Raw genomic sequence first — 25,822 nt, 5'->3', positions numbered from 1 at the left:
GAAAATATCTTACCTGTGGTGACCATGGTGATAGCAGCAAACATTATATCAATCAATTATATTAATCAGCAGTATTGGCCAATTCAAAGATATGAAATTGTCATGAATTTTTATTGGTACAACATTTCTTTTGAATATTAGCAGTTAACAGTATAAGTATTGAAACAAATGGTTCCTTTCCACATAATAAAAAGACTAGTACTTTTTCCTTGTATTTCTTGCAGACTAAGCTATCTTTTGTTTGATGTTACTATAAATGTTGTTTCTTTTAATTAGTCTATGTGCCTTACAGGGAGGGTGTTACAAATCTTGAAGTGATCTTCATGTCGGGAGAAAAGCGCACCAGCTGGGAGACCACATTCCTTGATGCTAAACAAAAGCTATGTAAGGCTTAAAGCTACATCTGAAACATTTTATTTATGCATGTTGGAGTATGGTGTAGTTTGTATATGCCTATTTGAAATAGGTCATATTATGTGAGCATGAATGATGGGTCAGTGCAATGTGCAAGAACAAGGCCGCTGTATGAAAGGTCAAGGTCATAATTAGTAAACAAAGGTCAAATATTAGAAGTTAGCTTTTTCAATTTCGAGCATAATCTCGTTCAATATTGATGTTTTATAAAATGGCTTAGCAGCGATGAAAAGCATGGCTAGAAGTCTATTTCATACAAAAACCAGGTCGCTGCATCTAATAGTCTAAGTCATATATAAGTTCCAAGGTCAAAGGACTTTTATTAGAAATAAACCCTTACACGTAAGTCTGGAGCAAAAGTGACAAGCATCTTTGGAGAAATGCGTGTGCAAGTTCAAATACCAGATTTAAAAAAATCAGTTTTAAGTCCAGAGCATATCTGTTATTTGTGTAATGTTACACAATCCAGAGCATATGTGTTATTTGTGTAATGTTACACAGACTGTGTGACTTGCGTCCGCGCTGTGCTCTAGGGAAGCATGGTAGCCTATTCAACAGAAAGGATGACCTATATATATATATATATTAACCAATAGAAATCTTTCAACAACAAAAATGATTTATTGTTATGTGTGGAAACAATTGTGTATTCTTAAATCAAAGATGAACCTTCTTTTAATTATCCTACCTTTATTCTAGTAGTCTAGCTCAGTATTTGACTATAAAATAAAAAGGAAGTCAGGTTCAATGCCCAATCTGCCGCATAACTTGTGTGTGGATTCGTTAAGAAAGTCTTTCTTCAGTTGCCACTGGCATAAGTGTATGCATTAAGTACTGGATAACCAGCTTTCCCTGGAAAACTGTGAGTTGGTTAACTGTTGTGATGTTACAAAAATACTGAAAATTGCAACAAATCCACATAAACACTCAAACATTACCTTTCTTTAAATCATCAAATACTGTATTTTTCTGTACAGCCCTGCTGTCAGACAAGAGGGCAGCAGAGTTCCTACAGCCGCTGCAGATCACGAAGACACGTGCAGGGATGCAGTTCTCATGTGCTGCGCCCATTGACGGCGTGAACTCTAGCGGGTACCGTGATGTGTGGGTGTGCAACAGTGACGGGTATGTGGGCCACATGTGCCTGCTCAGTCTCCAGCCCGAACCCATAGTCACCCTCAACACGCCGGTGCCTGGATGTAACGCTAGGATACTGTGTATAGCTGCTGTGCCTGCCTTTCCCAGCGTGAGGAGGTGAGACCATCTTTTTGTTGGTTTTGTGTTGGTTATTATGATCTTTTGGCTAAGTTTGTGTTGTTTATTATGATCTTCTTGCTAAGTTTATGTTGTTTCTTATGATATTCTGGCTGAGTTTATGTTGTTTCTTATGATATTCTGGCTGAGTTTGTGTTAATTCTTATGATATTCTGGTTGAGTTTGTGTTGTTTATTATGATATTCTGGCTGAGTTTATGTTGTTTCTTATGATAATCTGGCTGAGTGTGTGTTGTTTTGTATGATCTTCTGGTTAAGTTTGTGTTGTTTTTTATGATCTGCTGGCTAAGTTTGTGTTGTTTCTTATGATATTCTGGCTGAGTTTGTGTTGTTTCTTATGATATTCTGGTTGAGTTTGTGTTGGTTTTTATGATATTCTGGCTGAGTTTGTGTTGTTTCTTATGATATTCTGGCTGATTGTGTGTTGTTTATTATGATATTCTGGTTGAGTTTGTGTTGTTTCTTATGATATTCTGGTTGAGTTTGTGTTGTTTATTATGATATTCTGGTTGAGTTGGTGTTGTTTCTTATGATATTCTGGTTGAGTTTGTGTTGTTTCTTATAATATTCTGGCTGAGTTCGTTTTGTTTATTACTGTGTTAGGTATTATTTCATGCATTGAAGTCAGAGGTTCTCTCGATACCAAATGGCATCCATCACCTAAAAAACAGGAAAAAATAGTTCATCAATCACCTTTCAGTGTTCCACATGGTAAAGTTAATGTAGTTTAGGGTTATTCACCTTGACATGCATTTATAAGCCCTTTCTTAATGAAGTAAATTTTACTTAATGAACCTTAATCTGAAACAAAACAAATTTCTTGATGTGACATAGTATGAAAAAGATTGATATGTTCTATGTGAAATACACTCTGACATTCAAAATAGCTTTGAATTGGCAATATGAAATCCACTCTGACATTCAAAATAGATTTGACTTGGATATGTGAAATCCACTCTAAGACACAATAGCTTCATATGTTCTATGTTCTATGTGAAATCCACTCTGACATTCAAAATAGTTTTGTATTGGCTATGTGAAATACGCCCTGACATAAAAAATAGCTTTGTATTGGCTATGTGAAAACCACCCTTACATTAAAAATAGCGTTGTATTGGATATGTGAAATCCACACTGACATTCAAAATACATGTAGCTTTTTGGGGGTTAAGTGTTATCTGTTCCAACACACAAAATATCTTGATTTTGACCAAGTGAAACCCAATGGCGTGAGTTTGTCAATGTGAAATCCATTCTACATAAACAATGGCTTGATATGTATATATGAATCTGACTCTGTGAAATAAGGCTTTATTGGATGTGCTTAAATTGTCGACCCTTATTAGCCTGTGCAGTCTGCAGGAACTGCAAAGGCTCATGGATGACACTTTCTGCCTAAACTAAATTCTTTGCGTAAAAAAGACAAATTTTATGAAAAATACAGTAAAAGTGGAAAATTTCATCCCTGGTTAGCTCGTGCAGTCTGCACAGGCTTATTTCGGATGACACTTAATGCACTTGCATTTTACCCGATGTTTCCAGACTGAGGCTCGAATATTAGTTTCTCACTGTCATTAATGATTGTCCACAGAAAAAGCAGTATAAAGCGGTACAGCAAGCATGGTCCCCCATCGCCAATGGGTGATTCAGGTCCCCGGATCAGCGTGGAGGAAGTGGACTGTTCCATTACAGAGGAGGAGGGATGCAGAGTACCAGATGAGGGAGAGGCAGGGGACCAGGGCAGTGAGGAGGGGTACCAGTCAGACTCGAGTTCCAGCGACGAGACAGACGACGACTTTATCTCAACACGCAAACTTTTTGTTGAAGGTTTGACTGGAAAATATGTTATTTATTTGTAGTAATATGTTTAAAGCACCCAGTTCTGTTTTTGGTTTTAAATATCGATACATGTGTATTACTTCAATAGAAGAGCATGTGCCTTATGCCTTCTTTCTTGGTATTGATTTACCTTGTTTAAGTGCTAAAATATGTTTCGATTATAATTTGCCTACATAGAATATTAAAAAATATACACAAAATGATGGCAAATTTTTTTTTTTGACTGTTTAAAAGACACACATTCCAAATAAATTATGTACGATGTCTTGATTTATGGCCCTCATCTCTATCATCTCCCTTTTGGCAATATCCCCATATTCCTTTCAGATTACGAGGGCAAGCGTCCATCCATGTCATCACAAGGTGACAAGTCCAGCCAGGACTCCATCTTGACAACAGGATCCTGGATCCAGGACAGACTCAAGTCCACCATGTGGCTGGGCACAGAGGACGGCTGGTAGGTGCATGACACAGATACTGGGGGGGGGGGGGGGGGGGGGGGTTACAGACTCAAGTCCACCATGTGGCTGGGCACAGAGGACGGCTGGTATGTACCAGGCACAGATACTGGGGGGGGATCCTGGGCCCAGGACAGACTCAAGTCCACCATGTGGCTGGGCACAGAGGATGGCTGGCAGGTGCATGACACAGATACTGGGGAAGGGGGGAGGGTCAGACTAATTAGCAATTACCAAAGGTTTTAAAACATACATCGGAAAAAAACATTTAATAGCCTCATATTGGCACTTACTCATGTTTTTGTGTGATTCAATATTAAAAAGGTTGTTATGTTTAGAAAATAAGCAATTTATTTCATAAAAAAATATTCTGCAAATAATATATTTTAGATTAACTTCAGAAATTAATTAAATGTAATAGGGTGTATGGGCCATGTATGCCCCCTTCTAAATCTTCCTATGGCTCTCTTAAGGAGTGGCTTATGCTGCTTAGTATGAACAGGGTTGTCATATTTGCTTGTAAATGGTAGAATATTTTGTGCAAAGAATGCTTAACTCTTATTGACTTGAGAGTATGTTTACAAATATATATTGGAACAGGAAAAAACTTCATCATTCATTTCATGTTGAATGTAAAAGTCACATATGTTATTGATCTGTCTTTGTTATATGAAAACTTTAAGTTTGATAAAGAACAAGAAGTTTCTTTAAAATTAGTTTTTGAAATTAGACGATTTCAGGAATATTTATTATGTTTATCTTTAATATATTAATATATGCTTGCAAAAATTGCTCAGTAGTGTAGTTACTTTTATGGATGTCATTCTGAAATACCTAATCCTATTTATAATTAACAAAATGTATTTAATAAATCAAACCATACAAATTCCTCTGTGGATATTATATAATCTTTACTCTGTATGTAGATCTAATGCATTGTTGTTGATTGACATTCACAGCTAAGGTTACCAAAGTGCCTATCAGCTGACATTATAAGGTCATGGCAAGCATAAGAATACATTCGAAACTTACCTGGCTGATGTTTTTTTTTTCAGTATCCACATATTCCAATGTACAGATAATATCAAGACGACAAAGAACAAGTTGAAAATCCAGCTTGGCTACCCTGTATATTCTATATTGTAAGTCAACAATGGTAACATTCCACATTTTTGTTCGTAGCTATTCTGTCTGAAAGGACGAGTACATATCTCAAAGTGCATGAGTAAATTTATTTGTATGTTTTAGGATTAAGTGTCAAGTAAAGGATAACATAAACATACTTGTATAATTTTGACATAATTTTAAATAAATAAGGACACCAAAGAAGAAAATTGGACGGTGTCGCGTGAAAGAATTACGTTGATATCTCCAAGGTCAAGGTCAAATTTGAGTTCAAAGATAAAAAATTGCCATAAATGAGCTTGTCCGGGCCATAATTACTTTGTTCATTGAGAGATTTTAATATCATTTGGCACATTTGTTAACCATCATTGGACGGTGTGTCGCGTGAAAGAATTACGTCAATATCTCCAAGGTCAAGGTCATACTTTAAGTTCAAAGGTCAAAAATGGCCATAAATGAGCTTGTCCGGGCCATAACTATGTCGTTCATTGTGGGATTTTAAAATCATTTGAACATTTGTTCACTATCATTGGGCGGTGTGTCGTGCAAAAGAATTATGTCGATATCTCCAAGGTCAAGGTCACACTTTGAGTTCAAAGATCAAAAATGGCCATAAATGAACTTGTCTGGGCCATAGCTATGTCGCTCATTGTGAGATTTTAGAATCATGTGACACATTTGTTTACCTTCATTGGACGGTGTATCGCACGAAAGAATTATGTCGATATCTGCAACATCAAGGTCACACTGTGAGTTCAAAGGTCAAAATTGGCCATAAATCATCTTGTCCGGGCCATAACTATGTCATTCATCGTGAGATTTTAAACTTACTTGGTACATTTGTTCACAAGCATTGGACTATGTGTCATGCGAAAGAATTACGTCAATATCTCCAAGGTCAAGGTCACACTTGGAGTTCTAAAGTTAAAAATGGCCATAAATGAGCTTGTCCGGGCCATAAATATGTTGTTCATTGTGAGATTTTAAAATTACTCTGTACATAAATTTTGTTCACAGTCATTGGACGGCGTGTCATGTGAAAGAATTCAAGAGTTCAAAGGTCAAAATGGCCATAAATGATAATGGCATAATATTGCTTAAAAATCGCTTTATATTAGATTCTCTTGTTTTGTGAAGACAGCATGCAAAATAGTCTGTGTCAATGCAGCATGTGGGGGTATATGTCACGTCTGTGACAAAGCTCTAGTTAAAAATAAATAAGGACACCAAAGAAGAAAAACGTAATTAATCTGTTTTCTTTATCATATGTTATGGTAAATAGTACTTAATTTGGTAAAATCACTTCTTTTTATGCATTTTTATTTTGTATATAACATTTATGTCAGCAATTAAGGATGGAAATCAATAACAAGAACAAACTTTTCCATTACCTTTTTATCATATATATATATGAACAGACATATCACAGAATTTAGTCAAAACTATTTAAAGCCACAAATACTCAAAATCAACGAATAGTTTTTGAAATGTTTCGGAAAATAAAGTTAACCCATTTTAAAAAAAGTGTTCCTTATAGCAATAGCCAAAATTTAAACGCTAGATGTGGTATGTTAATGTAGATTTAACGAGATACAAAATGTTCATTTATATTTTTTGTGAATATTTAATGCGAGATTGGCTTTGGGCAGCGTCTGAAGCACCACGTAGTTCTCATGAGCTGCCCGAAGACAATCTCACGTTCGCTCGTAAATGTTCGGATATCGTTGCGACAATATTTATTTTAATGGACCTCATGAGTTATCAGGTTTATGTTTGCAAGCTATGCAAGTACAAGTCAGTGTTTGCAGGTGATCTTCGCTCTGGTAACAGACTTTCCATTCTGTTGCAGGTATTTGGACAACAAGGTGTTTGTCTCCTTGTCAAATGGTGATCTCATTGTGTATAGGAGGGACTCAGGTAAAATGGACATTCCTTAATTGTTTACCTGCACATTTACTTTGTTCAGTATGCAAGCTAAGCTTTGTTACTTATGCAAGCTAAGCTGTCCTTTCAAGTTTCTTGTTTTCATAGTCAGAAGATAAAGTATATGTCTTTTATAACTTATAATGTTCAAGTGTACTGGTACTAAATGTTATAATTTGTATGCCACCCTTCAAAGAAGCCAGCATATGGCAGTTGTACTGTTTATTGTAGTGTACAGAAGACTGTCCTGAAATTCCTGTCTTAGCCATAATTGTGCCATTTAGTGATGGAGTGTAAAGTAACTCTTCACAAACGTAAATGTAAACCATCATAAGACGACATGTCACATGTTGCATCCATCTTCCTACCTCAAAGGTCAGGGTCACATTTACGGGTAGAAGTCAAAATTCAAATTTGGCCATAAAACGGCTTGAAAATTACTGCCTCAGCCATTACTTTGCTATATTTTAATGGATTTGAAAATAATTTAAATAAAGTTAAACACTCAAAGGTTAAGGTCTTACTGAGAGGTCAAATTTGGCCACAAAACTGAGGGACAAGTCCTGTCTCAGATTTAACTTGGTCTTATTTTGATTGATTTTATATATTAATTTTGGCTCAAATATAAACCACCAAAAGACCCTTGTGTATCACCAGTTTCTCTACCTCAAAAGGTCAAGGTCAACACTAAGAGAGAAAAGTTGAAATTGACCATAAAACAGCTTGTTCAAACTGTAACTTTTTCATTCATTATGCAATTTTAAAGTAATTTACCATTAACGACCATTATCAGGAGACAGTGTGTCGCATGTATCACATGTCTCCTTACATCAAATGTCAAAGTCAGGGGTTAAAAGGTAGGGCTCACATGGGTCAAAAATATTTTTCGGGTCGGGTCGGTGGGTCAAAATTTAAATACCCGAGAAATTGGGGTCGGGTCAGATAATACATAAGTTAATTAAAATAAAACTACATTAATTAACATAGCATATTTTAGCGTTCTTAAATGTTCAACTGTTTGTCAAGTATATTGTTTAGAATATTATAACTTTTATTGTTTTGATTTAATTAATTATGAATGAAATACTGAACTGCATATAACTATTAGGTTTACACAATGTTGTTGAACTTAATCAATAAATGTTAGTATTACTTGAAATAGTGATCAAAAGTGCATGTATAGGAAAGACAACCTGTCAAGCAAAAATAAAGCTTGTCTTATTTTGAGGAGAGAAGACAAAATAACTTTCACTTTGAGATCTAAATGCCTTTTCTACTTTGAAGTCGATATATTTTATAATACATGTTTCGTTTTTTGCTTTTGGTGTGACACTTCTATTCTTAGATGAATATTTGTAATAAAAACACTGCTTAATTAATAATATAAAGGATGCTATTTTAATTCACTTGTTTAAAAGAGATGATCTGACTACACGTTTAACATGTAGTTTTGTTCTTCGTAGCTTGCGACCCAAACCGGTATGGTTCGCAGAAACTTTGACCCGGATCCGCGGTTATTTTTTTGACCCGCGGATTCGGGTTTTTTTGGGTACCCGTTTGAGAACTATTATAAGGTCACATGTATCACCTGTCTCCTTACATCAAATGTCAAAGTCAGGGGTTTAAAGGTCGCATATATCACCTATCTCCCTATATTAAATGTCAAAGTCAGGGGTTAAAATGTAAGTTAGGACATAAAACGGCTTGTTTTTGACATAGGTAAAGTTTTGAAATAAAAATGTTCCCTTAGGAAGTTAGTATTTTTGGAAGAGATTTGTATTGATTAATTAAAACAGTTTATTTAGTAAGAATCATAAATATAACCTCAACCACAAGTTAAGGCAAGAGGCTTGTATTATTTTTGTGCTATGCAATTGAAATTACATTTCATCAACATCTACTATGTCTAGTTTTGCCATAACTTTACATTAAAAAAGATTTTCTGCAGACTTCCATTAAGGTTTTAAAGCAGCTTCAAAGATAGGCAGTGGTTTTTATAATTTGTTTTATTAAATGTGTTCCCTATTTTTTACAGTATAACTCTCCATGCAGGATAATAGTTTATATGAAGCCCCAAATGCTTGTTACTGTTATAAAATGGAAAATGTTTTATTCCTTGTTAGTAACATACCCAAATTGCAGGTAATTAATAGAAGGCAGGCTAACATGCATAACTCAGCTTCTGCTTGTTCTTGCAGAGGGTATGTGGGACACTGAGAACCCCTACACTCGTGCAATAGGAAGTGTGACGGCGCCAATTGTCAAAATGCTGGCTGTGGCAGGGAAGTTGTGGTGTGGACGACAGAACACCATCTGTGTTATCAATCCTCTGACACTGTCTATAGAGGTACACAAGTATGAACATAGCAGTAATGCATCCTCTTACTCATTTATTGTCTTGCCATAGATTTGATTTGGAAAATATTTGTGCATTGCTATGGTAAAACAGAGCTGAATGTATGCATATTTATGTGTTTGTACTTATCAAACCTTTGATAATCACACACAAACTATTGACTGACTGCAAACTGTAGGCCTAAAACATTTCAAGTTGTAATCTATCTTATGAACGGTGTCCATCTGACATCAAGACAAAGGCCTTTGATGGGAGTGTCCATCAAAATTGGTTATAAATAACATGCATAGATTAAACCAAGGTTCCTTAAGCTAGGCTGATTTGCTTTTAGGGTATGTGTTATACTATGGTATGAATAAAATTCCACCATAAGTACACTTTTCGGTTGTTATTTCGTTTATGCTTCAAAGTATTAGTTTAAAACTCATATATTCCTGCTTGATCTTGTTTAAAGCCTTGTATCATTTAAACATTGTCAAGAATTTTTCCTCGACAAAATAAGTGCTCGCTTTCCTTTAAGAAATATGTTTCCATTTAACCTTTTCTATGTCAAAATAATTAAAATACAGTCAAACTTGTATTAAGCAACCAATCAAGGGAGTAATCATAAGTGGTCTCTATAAAATGGTATAGGTCAATTCTGTGACACAATTATAATGTATTTTGCTGAAATTGTTTCCAAGCTTATTCCAAGTAATTACGCTTGCAAATAGAGAATGAGCATGCGTGAATCATGGCTCAATATTAGGGCATCGGGTGGTAAAAATCAGCGGTCACTGGTCAAGAAAGACAAAAGTCGCTTAATACAATATCAAAATAGAGTGAAAAGTTGAAAACGCTCAGGTCACATTAGACAAAGGTCGCCTAATTCAAGTGGTAGCATTCACAAGATTGACTGTACCAATTTCTGTAGGACAATCTTCATTAACTAATCATAGAGCACACAAATAAAAGAATACGCATATAAAGACACTTGATTTGTGTTGTAAGAAGGCAAATATTTTGGCAAATAATAGAAATATTTATAGAGTCTGTTTTGTGTGTTGAATGGCAATTATATTCATTATATTAAGTTATTTCTTGTTTAGATGACCAAAAGTAATTATAATAAAAAAGACTAATGTTTTGTTATTGCAAGATGGTACATCGTAAAAAATAGCGTTAATATTCTAATAGACTTTTGTTTCTTGATTCAGAAGACCTGTCAATTTCAAAACAGCAATAATATTCGCATATATGGACTGTTTGTTTGCTGGGTTTTTAGAAGACGTTTCCAGTTCACCAGGATGCCAACCGTAGTGTTCAGTGCATCGTGAGTTCGGGCCAGGGCGTGTGGATCGCGTCCCAACAGAGCTCCAAAGTGCTCTTGTACCACGCCACCAGCTTCGAGTTTCTGCTGGAAGTCAGCATTGCTCAGGCTGTCAGCCAGAAACTACAATGTACGTTGTTGTCTTTATAACCGAAACAAATCACATATGTTGTGTCAGATAAATGTTTTTTGTGGAATGATGATAAGTGCCGAAGCCAGCCAAACATTTCCTAACATTTGGATTGATATGAAACAGTGCTCCAACAACAACTTCTATTAGACTGCTAGATTGACATTGAAACAAGAATGCTAGTAGTGAAAATTGTTTTTATACCCCCGAAGGAGGGCATATAGTGATCGGACTGTCCGTCTGTCTGTCTGTCTGTCTGTCTTTCCGTCACACTTTGCGTTAAGGTTTCGAAAAATGCTCATAACTTCTGTCTCTTCAGATAGCAACTTGATATTTGGAATGCATGTGTATCTCATGGAGCTGCACATTTTGAGTGGTGAAAGGTCAAGGTCATCCTTCAAGGTCAAAGGTTAAAAAAAACAAATCCAAGGGAAGTAATAAGCTTAAAAGGGAGATAATTGTCTGTACCTGCCAAATGATTTTTTTTTTAAATAAATCTAAGCGGCGCAGTAGGGGGCATTGTGTTATTGACAAACACATCTCTTGTTCATATTTATTTTTGGATTCAATGTGTAGTAGAGCTGCATATCAGCCTTGCTCAAGCCTTTAAACAGAAACTCCAGCAATCTCCTGTTTTAGTTGAAAAATAATCAGTGATATGAAACCTAAAGTAACTCAGTATATTTTGTAATCCCTTATTAGAATATAAATTGTCCCCCTTTATAGTGAAGATAATAGTGAATACATTTGTTATCACTGGAGAACAAACTAATATTTTCTACAAGTGTCATCCTTCATAAGTCTGTGTACACTCCAAATTCTAATCTAGGATCATACTTAACCCTTTCCCACTCAGAAGCAAAGTGAAAATGGCTATGTGCAAATAGAATAAAACCAGAACGGCCTGCGAGTTACTCGCAGTCTGTTCTGGTTTTATGCTGTTTGCTTTTCATCAGTATCGAAGGGTTGGAACTGAAACCTTTAAAAATTTGATCTAGTAAGCAAGGGCGTTAATCAAATTTAACTTTCTAAGGGACTACAAATGTGTGAAAATAGGTATCTGAGTGGTACAGGGTTAAGGCACGTGTATTAAGCTTGGTTTTCTCAGAGACCAACTGCAATAAAGGTGTGCTACTGTTTGTCTCTTTGAAGCTGGAATAAGCATATGGCAACATCTCTGCATATAACCGCCTTAAGAAAAGCCATTGAATATACTTCTATAATAAGTTTTACTATTTTATAATGTTTCAGCTGCGGACGACATCATACGTCAGCACAAGGCGGCCTGCCTACGTATCACAGCCCTGCTGGTCTGTAAGGACCTGCTGTGGATAGGCACTAGCGCGGGTGTCATACTCACCCTACCCATACCCAAGATTACCTCAACCACCGCACGGGGCAGTCTCACTGTGCCCAATGTAACAGGTATACTAGTCTTTGTTCATCCAATGGAAGATGGTGGATGGATTTGTCCATGCCCCCTTGCTCCAATTACATATCTCCTGATTGATTTCAACGTTGAGAGGACATTAATGCTTTCAAAAAGAAAGACCAGGCGGTGATAATCCCTGTACATTTTGTGCTAAAGAATGAATTTCTTGGTTTGCTAATTATGCTTATTGTAAAAACTATCATGATTTTTAAAATGCATACAATTCAAGCTTTTTAAGCTCACCTGATTGCTCAGGTGAGGTTTTGTGACCGGTCTTTGTCCGTCTTCCGTCCGTCTGTCCGTTCATGAAATTTGGTCAGAACATTTGTTTCTTTGATATAAGAGTTGAGTTCGAAAATGGTTCCGGTCCGTTGAATGTCATGGCTGCGGGGGGGGGGGGGGGGGAGTTTTCCTTATTTGGCTATAGAGAAACCTTGTAAACACTCTATAAGTCCCAATTTTTGCCCAATCATCATGAAAGTTGGTCAAAACATTGGTTTTATTGATATCTCGGACAAGTTCGAAAATGGTCCAGATCGGTGAAAAAACATGGCTGCCAGTGGGCGGGGAATTTTTCTCTATATGTATTATAGTGAAAACATGTGAACACTCTAGAAGTCACATTTTTGGCCCAATTTGCATGAAATTTGGTCAGAACATTTGTTTCTATGATATGAGAGTTGAGTTCGAAAATGGTTGCGGTCAGTTGAATAACATGGCTGCCGGGGGGGGCAGTTTTCCTTATTTGGCTATATAGAAACCTTGTATACACTCTAGAAGTCACAATTTTTGCCCAATCATCATGAAAGTTGGCCAAAACATTGGTTTTATTGATATCTCGGACGAGTTCGACAATGGTCCAGATCGGTGAAAAAACATGGCCGCCAGTGGGCGGGGCATTTTTCTCTATATGTATTTAGTGAAACATGTGAACACTCTAGAAGTCACATTTTTGGCCCAATTTTCATGAAATTTGGTCAGAACATTTGTTTCCTTGATACGAGAGTTGATTTCGAAAATGGTTCCGGTCAGTTGAATAACATGGCTGCCAGGGGGGGCAGTTTCTAATATTTATATAGTAAAAAAAGCTTGTGAACACTCTAGAAATCACATTTTTTGCCCAATCATCATGAAACTTGGTACAAAGATTGCTTTATATATATCACATAATTAATGCCATAATTATTGCCCTTAGATTGTCCAAATTTTCATTTTATTATACAAAATCCTTGTAAATACTTTAGGGGTCACAATTTTGTTTCAGATTTTATGAATCTTGGTCATAATATTTATTTTTGTAAGCAAAGTTTGATGTTTGGTAAGGGGGGTTCAACTCAAAATAAAGGTCACCAGGTCAAATCTTACAATAACAAAAACACTCTATATGCCAGAGTTTTGGTTAAATAGTGATGAAACTTAACCAGGATGTTTGTCTGGACAATATCTAGGTCAATATTGACAGTTGGTAAAGATTGAATGAACCGACTGCTCTTAGGTGAGCCAACTAGGGCCATCTTGACCCTCTTGTACAAAGATTATTGTCTAAATCGTCAAATGTTTCATACTTGATGATATTTGATTACAGGTCGTGTGTATGGCCACACGGGTCATGTGAGGTTTCTCACGTGTGTGGAGATGGTCCAGTCCAGTCTGCCCCAGATGGGTGCGGGAAAGTCCCGCACGGACGCGGCCAACAACAACAACAACAAGGACAACATAGATCAGCCAGCGCCACAAGACCTCAGCAAGCGACGGTCGTCTGTGGCAACCACGACTGCTGCCCTAGCAACCAGGATGCTGGTGATTAGTGGTGGGGACGGTTATGAAGATTTTCGGACTAATGTTGTGAATGAATCTGCCGGTAAAGACGATAGCACCAACCATTTGCTGCTCTGGCAGGTGTGATAGAAAGGGTCTGGATTTCACTGCTTGTCTGTTAATGTTTAAGGTATTTTGGTTGTTCACAACAATGAGTTGTTTCGTTTCTGAGAAGGAGTCTGTTGAAAGGATATAAGACATACAGTCTTGTGTTTGTTGTTTGAGAGAGACCATTGTATGCAGTTATGCAGGGGGGGGGGGGATCTGTTGTCTGTGAGAGACCATTTGAGTCGCATTCTTAGAAAACCGGGTATAATGCATGTGCGTTAAGTGTCGTTCCAGATTAGCCTGTGCAGTCCACACAGGCTAATCAGGAACGACACTTTCCGCTTAAACAAGATTTTTGGTAAAAAGGGACTTCCTTTAAACGAAAAATACCATTAAAGTGGAAAGTGTCATATGTGATATGCGGACTGCACAGGCTAATCTGGGACGACACTGTACGCGCATGCATTTTGCCCAATATTCACAGAACAAGACCATTCAGACGTGGGGGTATTGTGTAAGTGCTGTGAGACACTTAGGGTTGTTATTGTGTAGACATATGCAGAGTGACCAGCTCTATACTTATTTGTAATGTTCAATGTCATTTGCAGAAATTGAAATTTTCAAAGAGATTTTTTTTCAACATTAATCAAACTGTGTAGGGTTGATAATGTAAAATCAAAATGTGCCATTGTGGTGGAAATAAGTTCTACAAAAATTGGTGAAGGAATGTTTTGTATCATTTTATTTAACCAGTTGTTAAACTAAGTTGACAATCCTGTTTTTGAGTTTGGGGTATAATTGCAGACACAGGGTCAGCACCACGCAAGTGGTGTCCGGTTGATAACTTTAGTTTGCATCGACTTGCATTTGGATGGAGAGAGTGTAGTTAGCTAACAGTTTTAGCTTGTTTATTTGTTGTTTTACTTTCTTTTACTTTGCACTGCCTTATTAATGTTTGAAATGAAAATCAGATTTAAAATGGTTTTAAGAACACAAAAAATATCACCACTCTTGTTATTTTTTTTTTATAGGATTATGAATTTTTAAAGAGAAATAGTTTCAATAGATCTGCAACTGATCATGCAAATTCCACATATTTTTATCAGGAATCCATGAATGTACGTTTTCTTGAAATTGTCTTTTTCATAAAACAACAAAATTTCATTTCCACTATCATAAATTGATTTTCAGTAAATGATAGAGTTGTGGAAATTGAAGAGCTTTTCACGCAGCAACCAAGTTTTGGATACAATTGATATCTTGTAACAGAATGATATTAGCAGGTATCATTGTGTTTATTATTCCATTTAGTGAACATAAACTTGATTTGGTGCATTCATTTATTCCATTTTATATCTGGAGAAAACTGTTGGTGCGGAATGGGAAACAATTGCTTCTCTTTGACAGAAAATCATCTCAGTACTGAGAAAGATTAAATCATGTTCCATGTTTTGTATTTTAAATGATTGAATTTCCAATCACACAAGATCATAATGTTTGGAATATTTTTGTATTTATTCCATTTTTAAGACACTAATGTTTTCTGTCACAGTCTAAATTAGCTTCCATGTGACCCATTAACAGGTTCGAGGAAACATAACAAACATGCTGGAAAACAAAAGATCTGTTGAATATATTTGTAGATTATTTTTATTTGTATAACTCATTGTCTTCCTAGTGTTATGCAAACCTTTTTTGATGAACAATTTTAAATGTTGATGTTTTATTTTTTTTCTATTGTTTTTGTTAGACTGCATGTTATTAGTTGGTACAAAGTGTTTGATTTAACATTATTTTATTTCACTAGTATGAATTATTTGATTAACGTAATCACAAATGCCCACAAAGACCAGAAACATTTTTATTTTGACACTAGCTGTTGCTTTGTTACCTGGTAAGGGAAACATCCTCTCATTCTTAAAAGACAACATAAACTGGTGAAATAAAGTCCTCTCATAAGAGTGTTTTAACATACTGTCATTCTAGTCTTGTTGGTTGCTTCGTTGTTGATGTGACCAACTGTTTCCTTTTATACAGTCACTACACAATTTGTACAAGCAATATTTAAATGGATATGATCAATTTAGTATGTTCTCCTTGTTTTTACATGTCCCATTTCTGTCTGTGATAGTAATAGAAATCCACAATAAGTATATACAAAGATCTGTTGTTAAATGTATGTATCAACGAAGGAGTTCAAGACTGGTTTTTATTATAACTTTGTTCTCATATTTATTAAATCTGTTAAATTTCTTTTGTCTGTTAAATACAAGTATCTATGCATGTTATTTACTGGTTTTAGCATTTACAGAGTATTTTTTACTGTTTTATAACAATATTTTTAAACGGTGCTTTTGTATGTTTTATGGTCTCATTTATGAATTGCCAAATAACAAGTTTGTTATTTATAATTTGGATTTATAATCAATCATATAACTGTATGAGATGGTCTTTATACAAATTCTCTATTGGACATGAATAATCCTCTATTGAGACTGTCTTATCTACATGTTCTGAATTTACGGATATATTTTATGTATTTACATGTTCTTTTACTTATTGGATGAAAAATTACATTCAATCAAAATCAACATTTTATTGCTGTGTTCACAAACCATATGCATTAAGAGAGAAAAACCAAAGACAAACAGTTTTTGTATTTATATGATGCAGATCACACTTATGAAATATGTGTTACGCAACCATTGTTTTCATGAAAATGAATGAGAAATGACAATATCAAAATATATTTAGGTTTATTATTGATGTATTTGTTATTTGAAACTGTTGTTAATGGTAATATAATTTATTTACTTGTAATAAGTGCAATTAGTATCACAATGATCATACATCGTAAAAGTGCAGGAAGTTTGCGAATTGTAAATTGTTAAGCTCACCTGATCACAAAGTGGTCAAGGTGAGCTTTTGTGATCAGCTTATGTCCGACAGTGTACAGTGTTTGTCGTCAACTGTCAGCTCATTACCATTCTAGAGGCCACTTTGTTCATCTTGAAACTTGTAAGGACGTGTATCTGGATTTCTAGGCTGAGTTTGAGTCTGGGCCATAATCATCCAAAAAATAAGGTATATTAGACAAACTTCCATCTTGAAAAAACTTGGTCAGAATTTTATCTTTACATCATGGTCAAGTTTGAATGAGGGTCACATGCGTTAAAAAACTAGGTCATGATACTCATCACTCAAGAATCTAGATAAAAATTGGTCAGGATGTTTCTTTTTATATTTTCTAGGCTGATTTAAAATTTGGGTCATGTGAGTCCAAAACTTAGGTCACCAGGTGAAGTCTTAGTAAAACCTTGTGACTACTACAAAGGCAAGGCCACATTTATGACTAACTTTGATGAAAATTCTTTAGAATGTTAGTATAGGCAATATGTAGTCAAAGTTCGAATCTTGGTCACACGTGTCTACAAACCAGGTAACAGATCTAATCTTTAGAAAAATGGAAGCCTTACCGGCAGCATTTAGGGCTCAAGCTTGGCCAAGTTTAAGTCTGAGTCAGTTGTGTCCGAAATGAGAGACCAGGTCAAATCTAAAAGTTAAATTGTAACGACTCTATGTGCCTTATTTCTGACTCATGACATTATGAATGTCATGTTTATGACATTATGAATGTCATGTTTAAATCTGGATCAATTGTAATCAGGTAAAGTTTTCAACGATCGGTGACCATGAAATCAGGTGACTGCAGAAGGACCATCATGGCCCTTATGTTTATTTTTGATGTCTATTTGGAAAATTGTGTAATGTAATTGTTTTACAAGTGGAGAAATCTTTTAAATATGAATAGTCATGTTTTTTTAAGTACATTCGGCATTGTCTTGTGTATATACTGTATATAGACAAGTAAACTAGCTAGTCTAGGAGAAAGCTGGTCAAGATGTATTTTCACTGTAAAAATTGTGCCTATATATATATTAGTGACAGTTATTTATAATCGTTTATTTATCCTTATTCTTACAATTACATATGAGATGCCATTATATTATCTTTCATGTACTTTTCTGTGATCTGGGTTAATAGATGTTTGTTGTCAAATGATGCATTTTAAAAATGGATCATGGCAGTTTATTTTAGTTTGTTGTCCTACCTTCTGTGCAAGATGTCATGAAAAGACAACAAAATAATACATGTTTTACACAAATCTTTAACTCTAGAGAGCTTATTTATAAGAAATTATACCGAGAACTTCTTCATATGCATTATTATGAACAAGTAACTGAAAACCAAGTGCATTAATTATACTTATTTTGGTCTTTGAAAAAGTCAATAAATGTATAAATTATTGCAAGTCATTTTTATCTGCTGAATTTGACAAGACATAATGTGTCTGCAATGTATTTAAAGTCTCGGATTATATTGAATTTCAGCACTCTTTGTTGTAAGATATTTATATATTACAGCATCTTTACTGTGATCTTGTCTGATGTTGTCGAAGTCCCTTTTGTCTCCTTATCAATGTTACTTGTAAGTATTATGTATTACACAATTGTGAACAACAATAAACGTCATACAGTTAAACGCCCTGTGTTGTTTTCTCCATTTGTTGCTGCAATCTAATTTGTATGAACTGTCAACACTATTATCATGTGTTTTTAGGCTCTGATTTGGCAATGTCTGAAAGAGGTTGGTTGAGATTCTATTTAACAAGGCTCTATGCTTCAGCATATATTATTTTTTCAGATCAAATTTGACCTGTCATGCAAAAACAAGAATATCAGTGAAACTGATGGATGCTCCCCGATGATGCACTTTGTCAATCTATGTGTTAATAACCACCTAAAAAATCTTTTATTAGCCTCAGTGACTTTGACCCCAGTGACCTCAAACCTCATCAAAAGGTAGAGGCCCATGCAAGGTACCTACATGCCAAATATGAAAGAGATCGGTAAAGTATTGAAGGTGCTATGAGAAACTGATACAAAAGCGTGACTGAAAATATATTGATAGCCTCGGTGACCTTGAGCCCAGTGACCTCAAACATCATCAAAAGGTAGAGGTCCATGCAAGGTACCTACATGGCAAATATGTAAGAGATCGGTAAAGTATTGAAGGCCCTATGAGAAACTGAAAGAAAAGCGTGACGGAAAATCTATTACCGGTATTAGCCTTAGTGACCTTGAGCCCACTGACCTCAAACCTCATCAAAAGGTAGAGGTTTATGGAAGGTACCTACATGCCAAATATAAGAGATCGGTAAAGTTACAAAAGCATGACGGAAAATCTATTATTAGCCTCGTTGACCTTGACCCCAGTGACCTCGAACCTCATCAAAAGGTAGAGGTCCATGCAAGGTACCTACATGCCAAATATGAAAGAGATCGGTAAAGTATTGAGGGTGCTATGAGAAACTGTAACAAAAGTGTGACGGAAATATCTATTATTAGCCTCGGTGACCTTGACCCCAGTGACCTCAAACCTCATCAAAAGGTAGAGGTCCATGCAAGGTACCTACATGCCAAATTTGAAAGAGATCGGTAAAGTTTTGAAGGTGCTATGAGAAACTGTAACAAAAGTGTGACGGAAGGAAGTAAGGAAGGACAAACTGGCAACTATATGCTCCCCGAAAATTTTCGGGAAGCATAAAACGGTCTTAACCCATAAATATTGCGTGCATCTCCAGGCCAGCCTGCGCATCTGTTCAGGAGCTTCCCTGCAGGCTAATAAAACCACAAAACATTGTAGCAGACAGCATAGCTCCTGACCCAACTGCCCAATAGAGCAAGCTGGGATGGAGCTTCGGTGGCGTTGTATGACATAAGACCCATTTTTGAATTAGGCAGGTTATTTAATAATTTGAGTTACTTAACCACGCTATTTTTGCAGACTTAAAAGCACTTCATTTGAATCTGCCCATGACTAGAATATTTTAAATGAAAGTAAGATGTCCAGGCTCAGATTTCTTGAAACAAGAGAGCCATGGGCCCTAAGGCGCTCACCTGAGACCCAAAGGAACTAAACTATTCTGGAAGTTCAAAATAATAAAAGTACTTCATACAGACGGGCGTACATACTTAACTTGGGCTTTATAGTTTGATTATCTAGTGTTACATCTTCAAAAGAGGACGAGTGCTGAGCAGACAGGCTGTAGTACAGACTTAGTGTGCTCTATTATTAAAATACGTTTTCACTGTTTTTGCAATCAAAGTTATTTAGAACAGTTATACTCTGATTTTCAAGTAATACTGCATTTCACATATCATACATGACGTCTGTATATAAAATTAATTAGAATAATGGTATTTCTGACTTTCACATAATACTGTATTTCACATATCATCCATGTAGGCCTACATGACTTTTGTATATCAATCTGTATTTATGATTTAAAATGAAATTTCATACATTCATTTAAGAGTTAATTTTTGTTAATTATTCACATTTGTAATGTAGTTTGTAAACAATTCCTCTACACTACTACTCTTTATTTACAACCAATGCAAAACTAAAATGCATTTTAATTTTGAAATTTATTCTCCAATACAAGCTGCATTTTATATCATAAGGATTGCAAATAGTTGGTTTTAAGTACGTTTTCTCTATCTCTTTAATTCTTGAAGAAAGTATATCTGTGATATGATATGTGTACATGTAGACACGATAGTTTTTTGTCAATAAATGTTCAACAGTAAACTTGGATAATATTTCAATCTATTTTTTATTGATCAATATAATGGAATTTTGACAACAGTTGTTGCCCAAGCTGTAAAGGATATTTTTACGTACATATCTTTACTTTTTCTTCTTGATATTCATAATATACACTGGGACTTTGTGATAGTTACCTGTATAAGTTTTATAATAGCCATATTGAGGAAGTTCAATCAGGCATTACTGTACTTAAAGCTAAGAAATATGAAATATCATGCCCATTAAATTTATATATATTGTATAAACCTTTCTTGGATATATATAAGTACATAATTTTGCTATTTCAAGAGCTTGCTTCAATGTTGTAATCTGTTCTTTTTATGCAGTCAGCATGCTGATTTTTATATAAAAATAAATGCCAGACAGATGTATTTATGTGTTTATCTCTATAATGATACCATTGTATAGCAATTGCTGTTCTATGCTGCTCACTGCCAAGAGCTGTAAACAAGGGGTTAGGCATCAAGCAACTGATAATGAGGTACCTGCTGTGGCTAATGGTTATTTCATTGGTCTGCGGTCATTAAATTACATGCAACAAAATGTGTGAAAAGTGGCCAGCACAGGAATTTGGGGCCTGACTCTAAACTGTTATATACAGTTGTTTCTCACCTAAGTTAATTTCTGTGAAATCAATATTACTACTTAAAATTTTTTATATAAAAATAAATGCCAGACAGATGTATTTATGTGTTTATCTCTATAATGATACCATTGTATAGCAATTGCTGTTCTATGCTGCTCACTGCCAAGAGCTGTAAACAAGGGGTTAGGCATCAAGCAACTGATAATGAGGTACCTGCTGTGGCTAATGGTTATTTCATTGGTCTGCGGTCATTAAATTACATGCAACAAAATGTGTGAAAAGTGGCCAGCACAGGAATTTGGGGCCTGACTCTAAACTGTTATATACAGTTGTTTCTCACCTAAGTTAATTTCTGTGAAATCAATATTACTACTTAAAATTTTGAGATAATTTAATAAAGGGTTTTCAGATGGCAAAAATATGTTTGTTGCACTTCATCCCCAACCAATCATAAACATAATAATTCTCTTCAGAAAGGAACAAAAATAAATTAAAAAAATTTGGCAATTTAACTGTATATCTTATTGGCAGAATTAATATTCACATGACTGCATGGAGATCATGAATATCATAATATTCATAAACTTCATTGAATGTGTACATCAGTAATCTCATAGTAGAGCGAAAACAAGGTTACACTATAAAGCCGTTTAAAGCCATGTTTTTCAACAGACCGCAACCATAAAGGAACTCGGCCTAGATATCATAACAAGATATCCATAAAACAAATGTTTTGACCAAGTTTCATGATTGGACAATAAAATGTGACTTCTAGAGTGTTCACAAGCTTTTTTTACTATACAAATATAAGGAAAAAGAACCCCCCCCCCCTGGCGCCCATGTTTTTTTACCGATCCGAACCATTGTTAAACTCAACTGTCGTATCAAGGAAACAAATGTTCTGACCAATTTTCATAAAGCTTGGGCAAAAAATGTGTCTTATAGACTGTTCACATGTTTTCACTATATACATATAGAGAACACCGTGCCCACCCCCTGGCGGCCATGTTTTTCAAATGTTCACGACTATTCTCAAACTCACGAGATATCCACATAACCAATGTTTTGACCAAATTTCATGATGATTAGAAAAAAATATGACTTCTAGAGTGTTCACAAGCTTTTTTACTTTATAAATATAAGGAAAAAGACCCAACCCCCGGCGGCCATGTTTTTTTTACTGATCCAAACCATTATCAAACTCATCCTTCGTATCCAGGAAACAAATGTTCGAACCAAATGTCATGAAGATTGGACCAAAAATGTAACTTCTACAGTGTTCACATGTTTTCATAATATACATATTGAAAAAACTGCCCCGCCCCCTGGCGGCCATGTTTTTTCACCGATCTGGACCATTTTCGTACTCATCTGAGATTAAATCAATGTTTTGACCAAGTTTCATGATGATTGGGCAAAAATTGTGACTTCTAGAGTGTTCACAAGGTTTCTCTATAGCCATATAAGGAATACTTCTTCGCCCCCTGGCGGCCATGTTTTTCAACGGACCGGAACAATTTTTGAACTCAACCAACATATCATTAAGACAAGCATTTTGACAAAGTTACATGAAGATTGGGCATCAAATGTGACTTCAACAATGTTCACAAGGTTTTTCTTTTGTTTGACCTAGTGACCTAGTTTTTGACCCAGCATGACCCAGTTTCGAACTCAGTCAAGGTATCATTGGGATAAATGTTTTGACCAAGTTTCATGAGGATCGGACAAGAAATGAGGCCTCTAGTGTTCACAAGGCCAAATGTTGACAACGGACGCACGACGGACAAAAGGCAATCCCAAAAGCTCACCATGAGCACGTTGTGCTCAGGTGAGCTTAAAACAAATGTTCAGACCAAGTTTCATAAAGATTGGACAATAAATGTGACTCCTAGAGTGTTAACAAGGTTTAACTATAGCCATATAAGCAAAACTTCCCTGCCCTGTTTTTTTACCGATCCAAACCATTTTCAAACTCAACCGTCGTATCCAGGAAACAAATGTTATGCCAAATTTTATGAAGATTGGACAAAAAATTTGTGACTTATAGAGCGTTCACATGTTTTCACTATATACATTTAGAGAAATCTGCCCTACCCTCTGGCGGCCATGTTTTTTCACCGATCTGGACCATTTTCGAACTCGTCCAAGATATCAATGAAACCAATGTTTTGACCAAGTTTCATGATGATTGGGCAAAAATTGTGACTTCTAGAGTGTTCACAAGGTTTCTCTATAGCCTTATGAGGATTACTGCCCCGACCCCTAGCGGCCATGTTTTCCAATGGACCGAAACCATTTTTGAACTCAACCAACATATCATTAAGACTAACATTTTGACAAAGTTACATGAAGATTTGGCATCAAATGTGACTTCTACAGTGTTCACCAGGTTTTTCTTTTTTTTGACCTTGTGACCTAGTTTTTGACCCAGTTTCTAACTCAGGCGAGGTATCATTATGGCAAATGTTCTGACCAAGTTTCATGAAGATCGGACAATAAATGTGGCCTCTAGTGTTCACAAGGCAAATGTTGACGACGGACGCACGACGGACAAAAGGCGATCACAATAGCTCAACATGAGCACGTTGTGCTCAGGTGAGCTAAAAAATAAAGCCTTGTTTTATTTGGTGTTAATAAGTTTAAGTATCTTATTTTATCGAGTCACATGATAATTTTTAGTTGGTTAGCGGCAGCTAAATTTACAGAGCATATTTTGCAAATCAGTATGTGCTTAGAAGCCTTAAGTACGGTAAGAACCACAACTCACCCTGCAAGGGATGATTACTGCTGCCTGTCTGAAGCAGACGACAAATGATTCTGCTCTACCAGTGAGTGTATATACCCTCTAGCAGTGAGTTTATATACCAGCTTGTAAGTCGACATTGGCCAGTCTAGTGATTATCATTGAAATCTGTACATATTGGCTGCTTTCAGGGAAAACGGGGCTTAATGCACGTCAAATAAGATTAGCCTGTACACACTGATTAGCCAGTGCAATGCGCACAAGCTAATCAAGGACAACAACAGCGAACAACTTCAGTGCCTTCAGCACTTTGATATATTGATGGTACTATAATGTACGTTTATTACAAACTTTTCTTTTTATCAATAAACAATTAAATTACTGCTGTCAAATTAATTATTATAACACAAAAAGTTGTCCTTACATGAGCACAGCAAAGTTTAGTTCCAATTTAAATTGCACAATTGTTGGGCAATCCAAAAAATGTTTGTGTGCTTTAATGGACCAAAAACAATTCTTTGTTGTTCTAATTAATTTATATAAATCTAAAATCAGAAGTCCACATTTTTTAACAAAGCTAAATCACAACTAAATTCAAAATTATTAATAGTATTAACAAATTAGTGTCAAATCGGAATGTCATAATTGAGCATAGTTTTAGCACTGAGCTAAAATGTGTAGAAGGAAAATTTTACCCGAAAATTCCAACATGGTTCCATTTTTTAGCTCACCTGAGCACAAAGGCGAGTTGAGCTTTTGTGATCGCCTCTTGTATGTCGTGCGTCGTCAACATTTGCCTTGTTAACTCTCTAGAGGCCACATTTATTGTCCAATCTTCATGAAATTTAGTCAGAAGATTTGTCTCAATGATATCTTGGATGAGTTCAAGGATGATAACGTTTGCTTGAAAAACACGGCTTCCTAGGGGCGGGGCATTTTTCCTTATACGGCTATAGTAAAATCTTGTTAACACTCTAGAGGCCACATTTATTGTCTGATCTTCAATGAAACTTGGTCAGAAGATTCATCCCAATAATATCTTGGACGAGTTCGAAAATGATGCCGGTTGGTTGAAAAACATGGCCGCCAGGGGGCAGGGCATTTTTCCTTACTTGGCTATAGTAAAACCTTGTTAACACTCTAGAGGCCACATTCATTTTCCGATCTTCATGAAACTTGCTCAGATTTGTCCCAATGATATCTTGGAGGAGTTCAAAAATGTTAATCTTTACCTTTGCTTGAAAAACATGGTTGCCAAGGGGCAGGGCATTTTTCTTATATATCGCTGTAGTAAAGTCTTGTTAACACTCCAGAGGCCACATTTATTTTCCAATCTTCATGAATCTTGGTCAGAAGATTCATCCCAATAATATCTTGGACGAGTTCGAAAATGATGCCGGTTGGTTGAAAAACATGGCCGCCAGTGTGCGGGGCATTTTTCCTTATATGGCTATAGTAAAACCTTGTTAACACTCTAGAGGCCTCATTTATTTTCTGATCTTCATGAAACTTGGTCAGAAGATTTGTCCCAATGATATCTTGGAGGAGTTCGATAATTGTTTTGGTTTCTTTAAAAACATGGCCCCCAGTGGGCGGGGAATTTTCCTTATAAGGCTATACTTATAGTATATGGCTTTTGTAAAACCTTGTTAACACTCTAGAGGCCACATTTATTGTCCAATCTTCATGAAATAT

At 35.8% G+C, this 25,822-nt stretch overlaps 1 protein-coding gene across 1 annotated transcript in view; it reads left to right on the top strand.

Annotated features, from left to right (window-relative positions):
- The window catches only part of LOC127877466 (rho guanine nucleotide exchange factor 17-like), an 82,154-nt gene extending 63,486 nt beyond the window's left edge, over positions 1-18,668 (top strand). Inside the window, exons 13-22 of the mRNA XM_052423375.1 lie at positions 293-384; positions 1,392-1,668; positions 3,280-3,515; positions 3,855-3,984; positions 5,041-5,127; positions 6,960-7,027; positions 9,232-9,380; positions 10,654-10,828; positions 12,080-12,253; positions 13,846-18,668. Of these exons, the coding sequence (XP_052279335.1) occupies positions 293-384; positions 1,392-1,668; positions 3,280-3,515; positions 3,855-3,984; positions 5,041-5,127; positions 6,960-7,027; positions 9,232-9,380; positions 10,654-10,828; positions 12,080-12,253; positions 13,846-14,165 (1,708 nt within the window). The 3' untranslated portion in view covers positions 14,166-18,668. The remainder of the gene's footprint in view (positions 1-292; positions 385-1,391; positions 1,669-3,279; positions 3,516-3,854; positions 3,985-5,040; positions 5,128-6,959; positions 7,028-9,231; positions 9,381-10,653; positions 10,829-12,079; positions 12,254-13,845) is intronic.
- Positions 18,669-25,822: the final 7,154 nt, after the last annotated feature.

Source organism: Dreissena polymorpha, chromosome 4 (assembly GCF_020536995.1).
Source record: "Dreissena polymorpha isolate Duluth1 chromosome 4, UMN_Dpol_1.0, whole genome shotgun sequence".
NCBI classification, from domain to species: Eukaryota; Metazoa; Mollusca; class Bivalvia; order Myida; family Dreissenidae; genus Dreissena; species Dreissena polymorpha.
The sequence above is the reverse complement of the archived record's forward strand: the minus strand, read 5'-3'. Positions and strand labels throughout refer to the sequence as shown.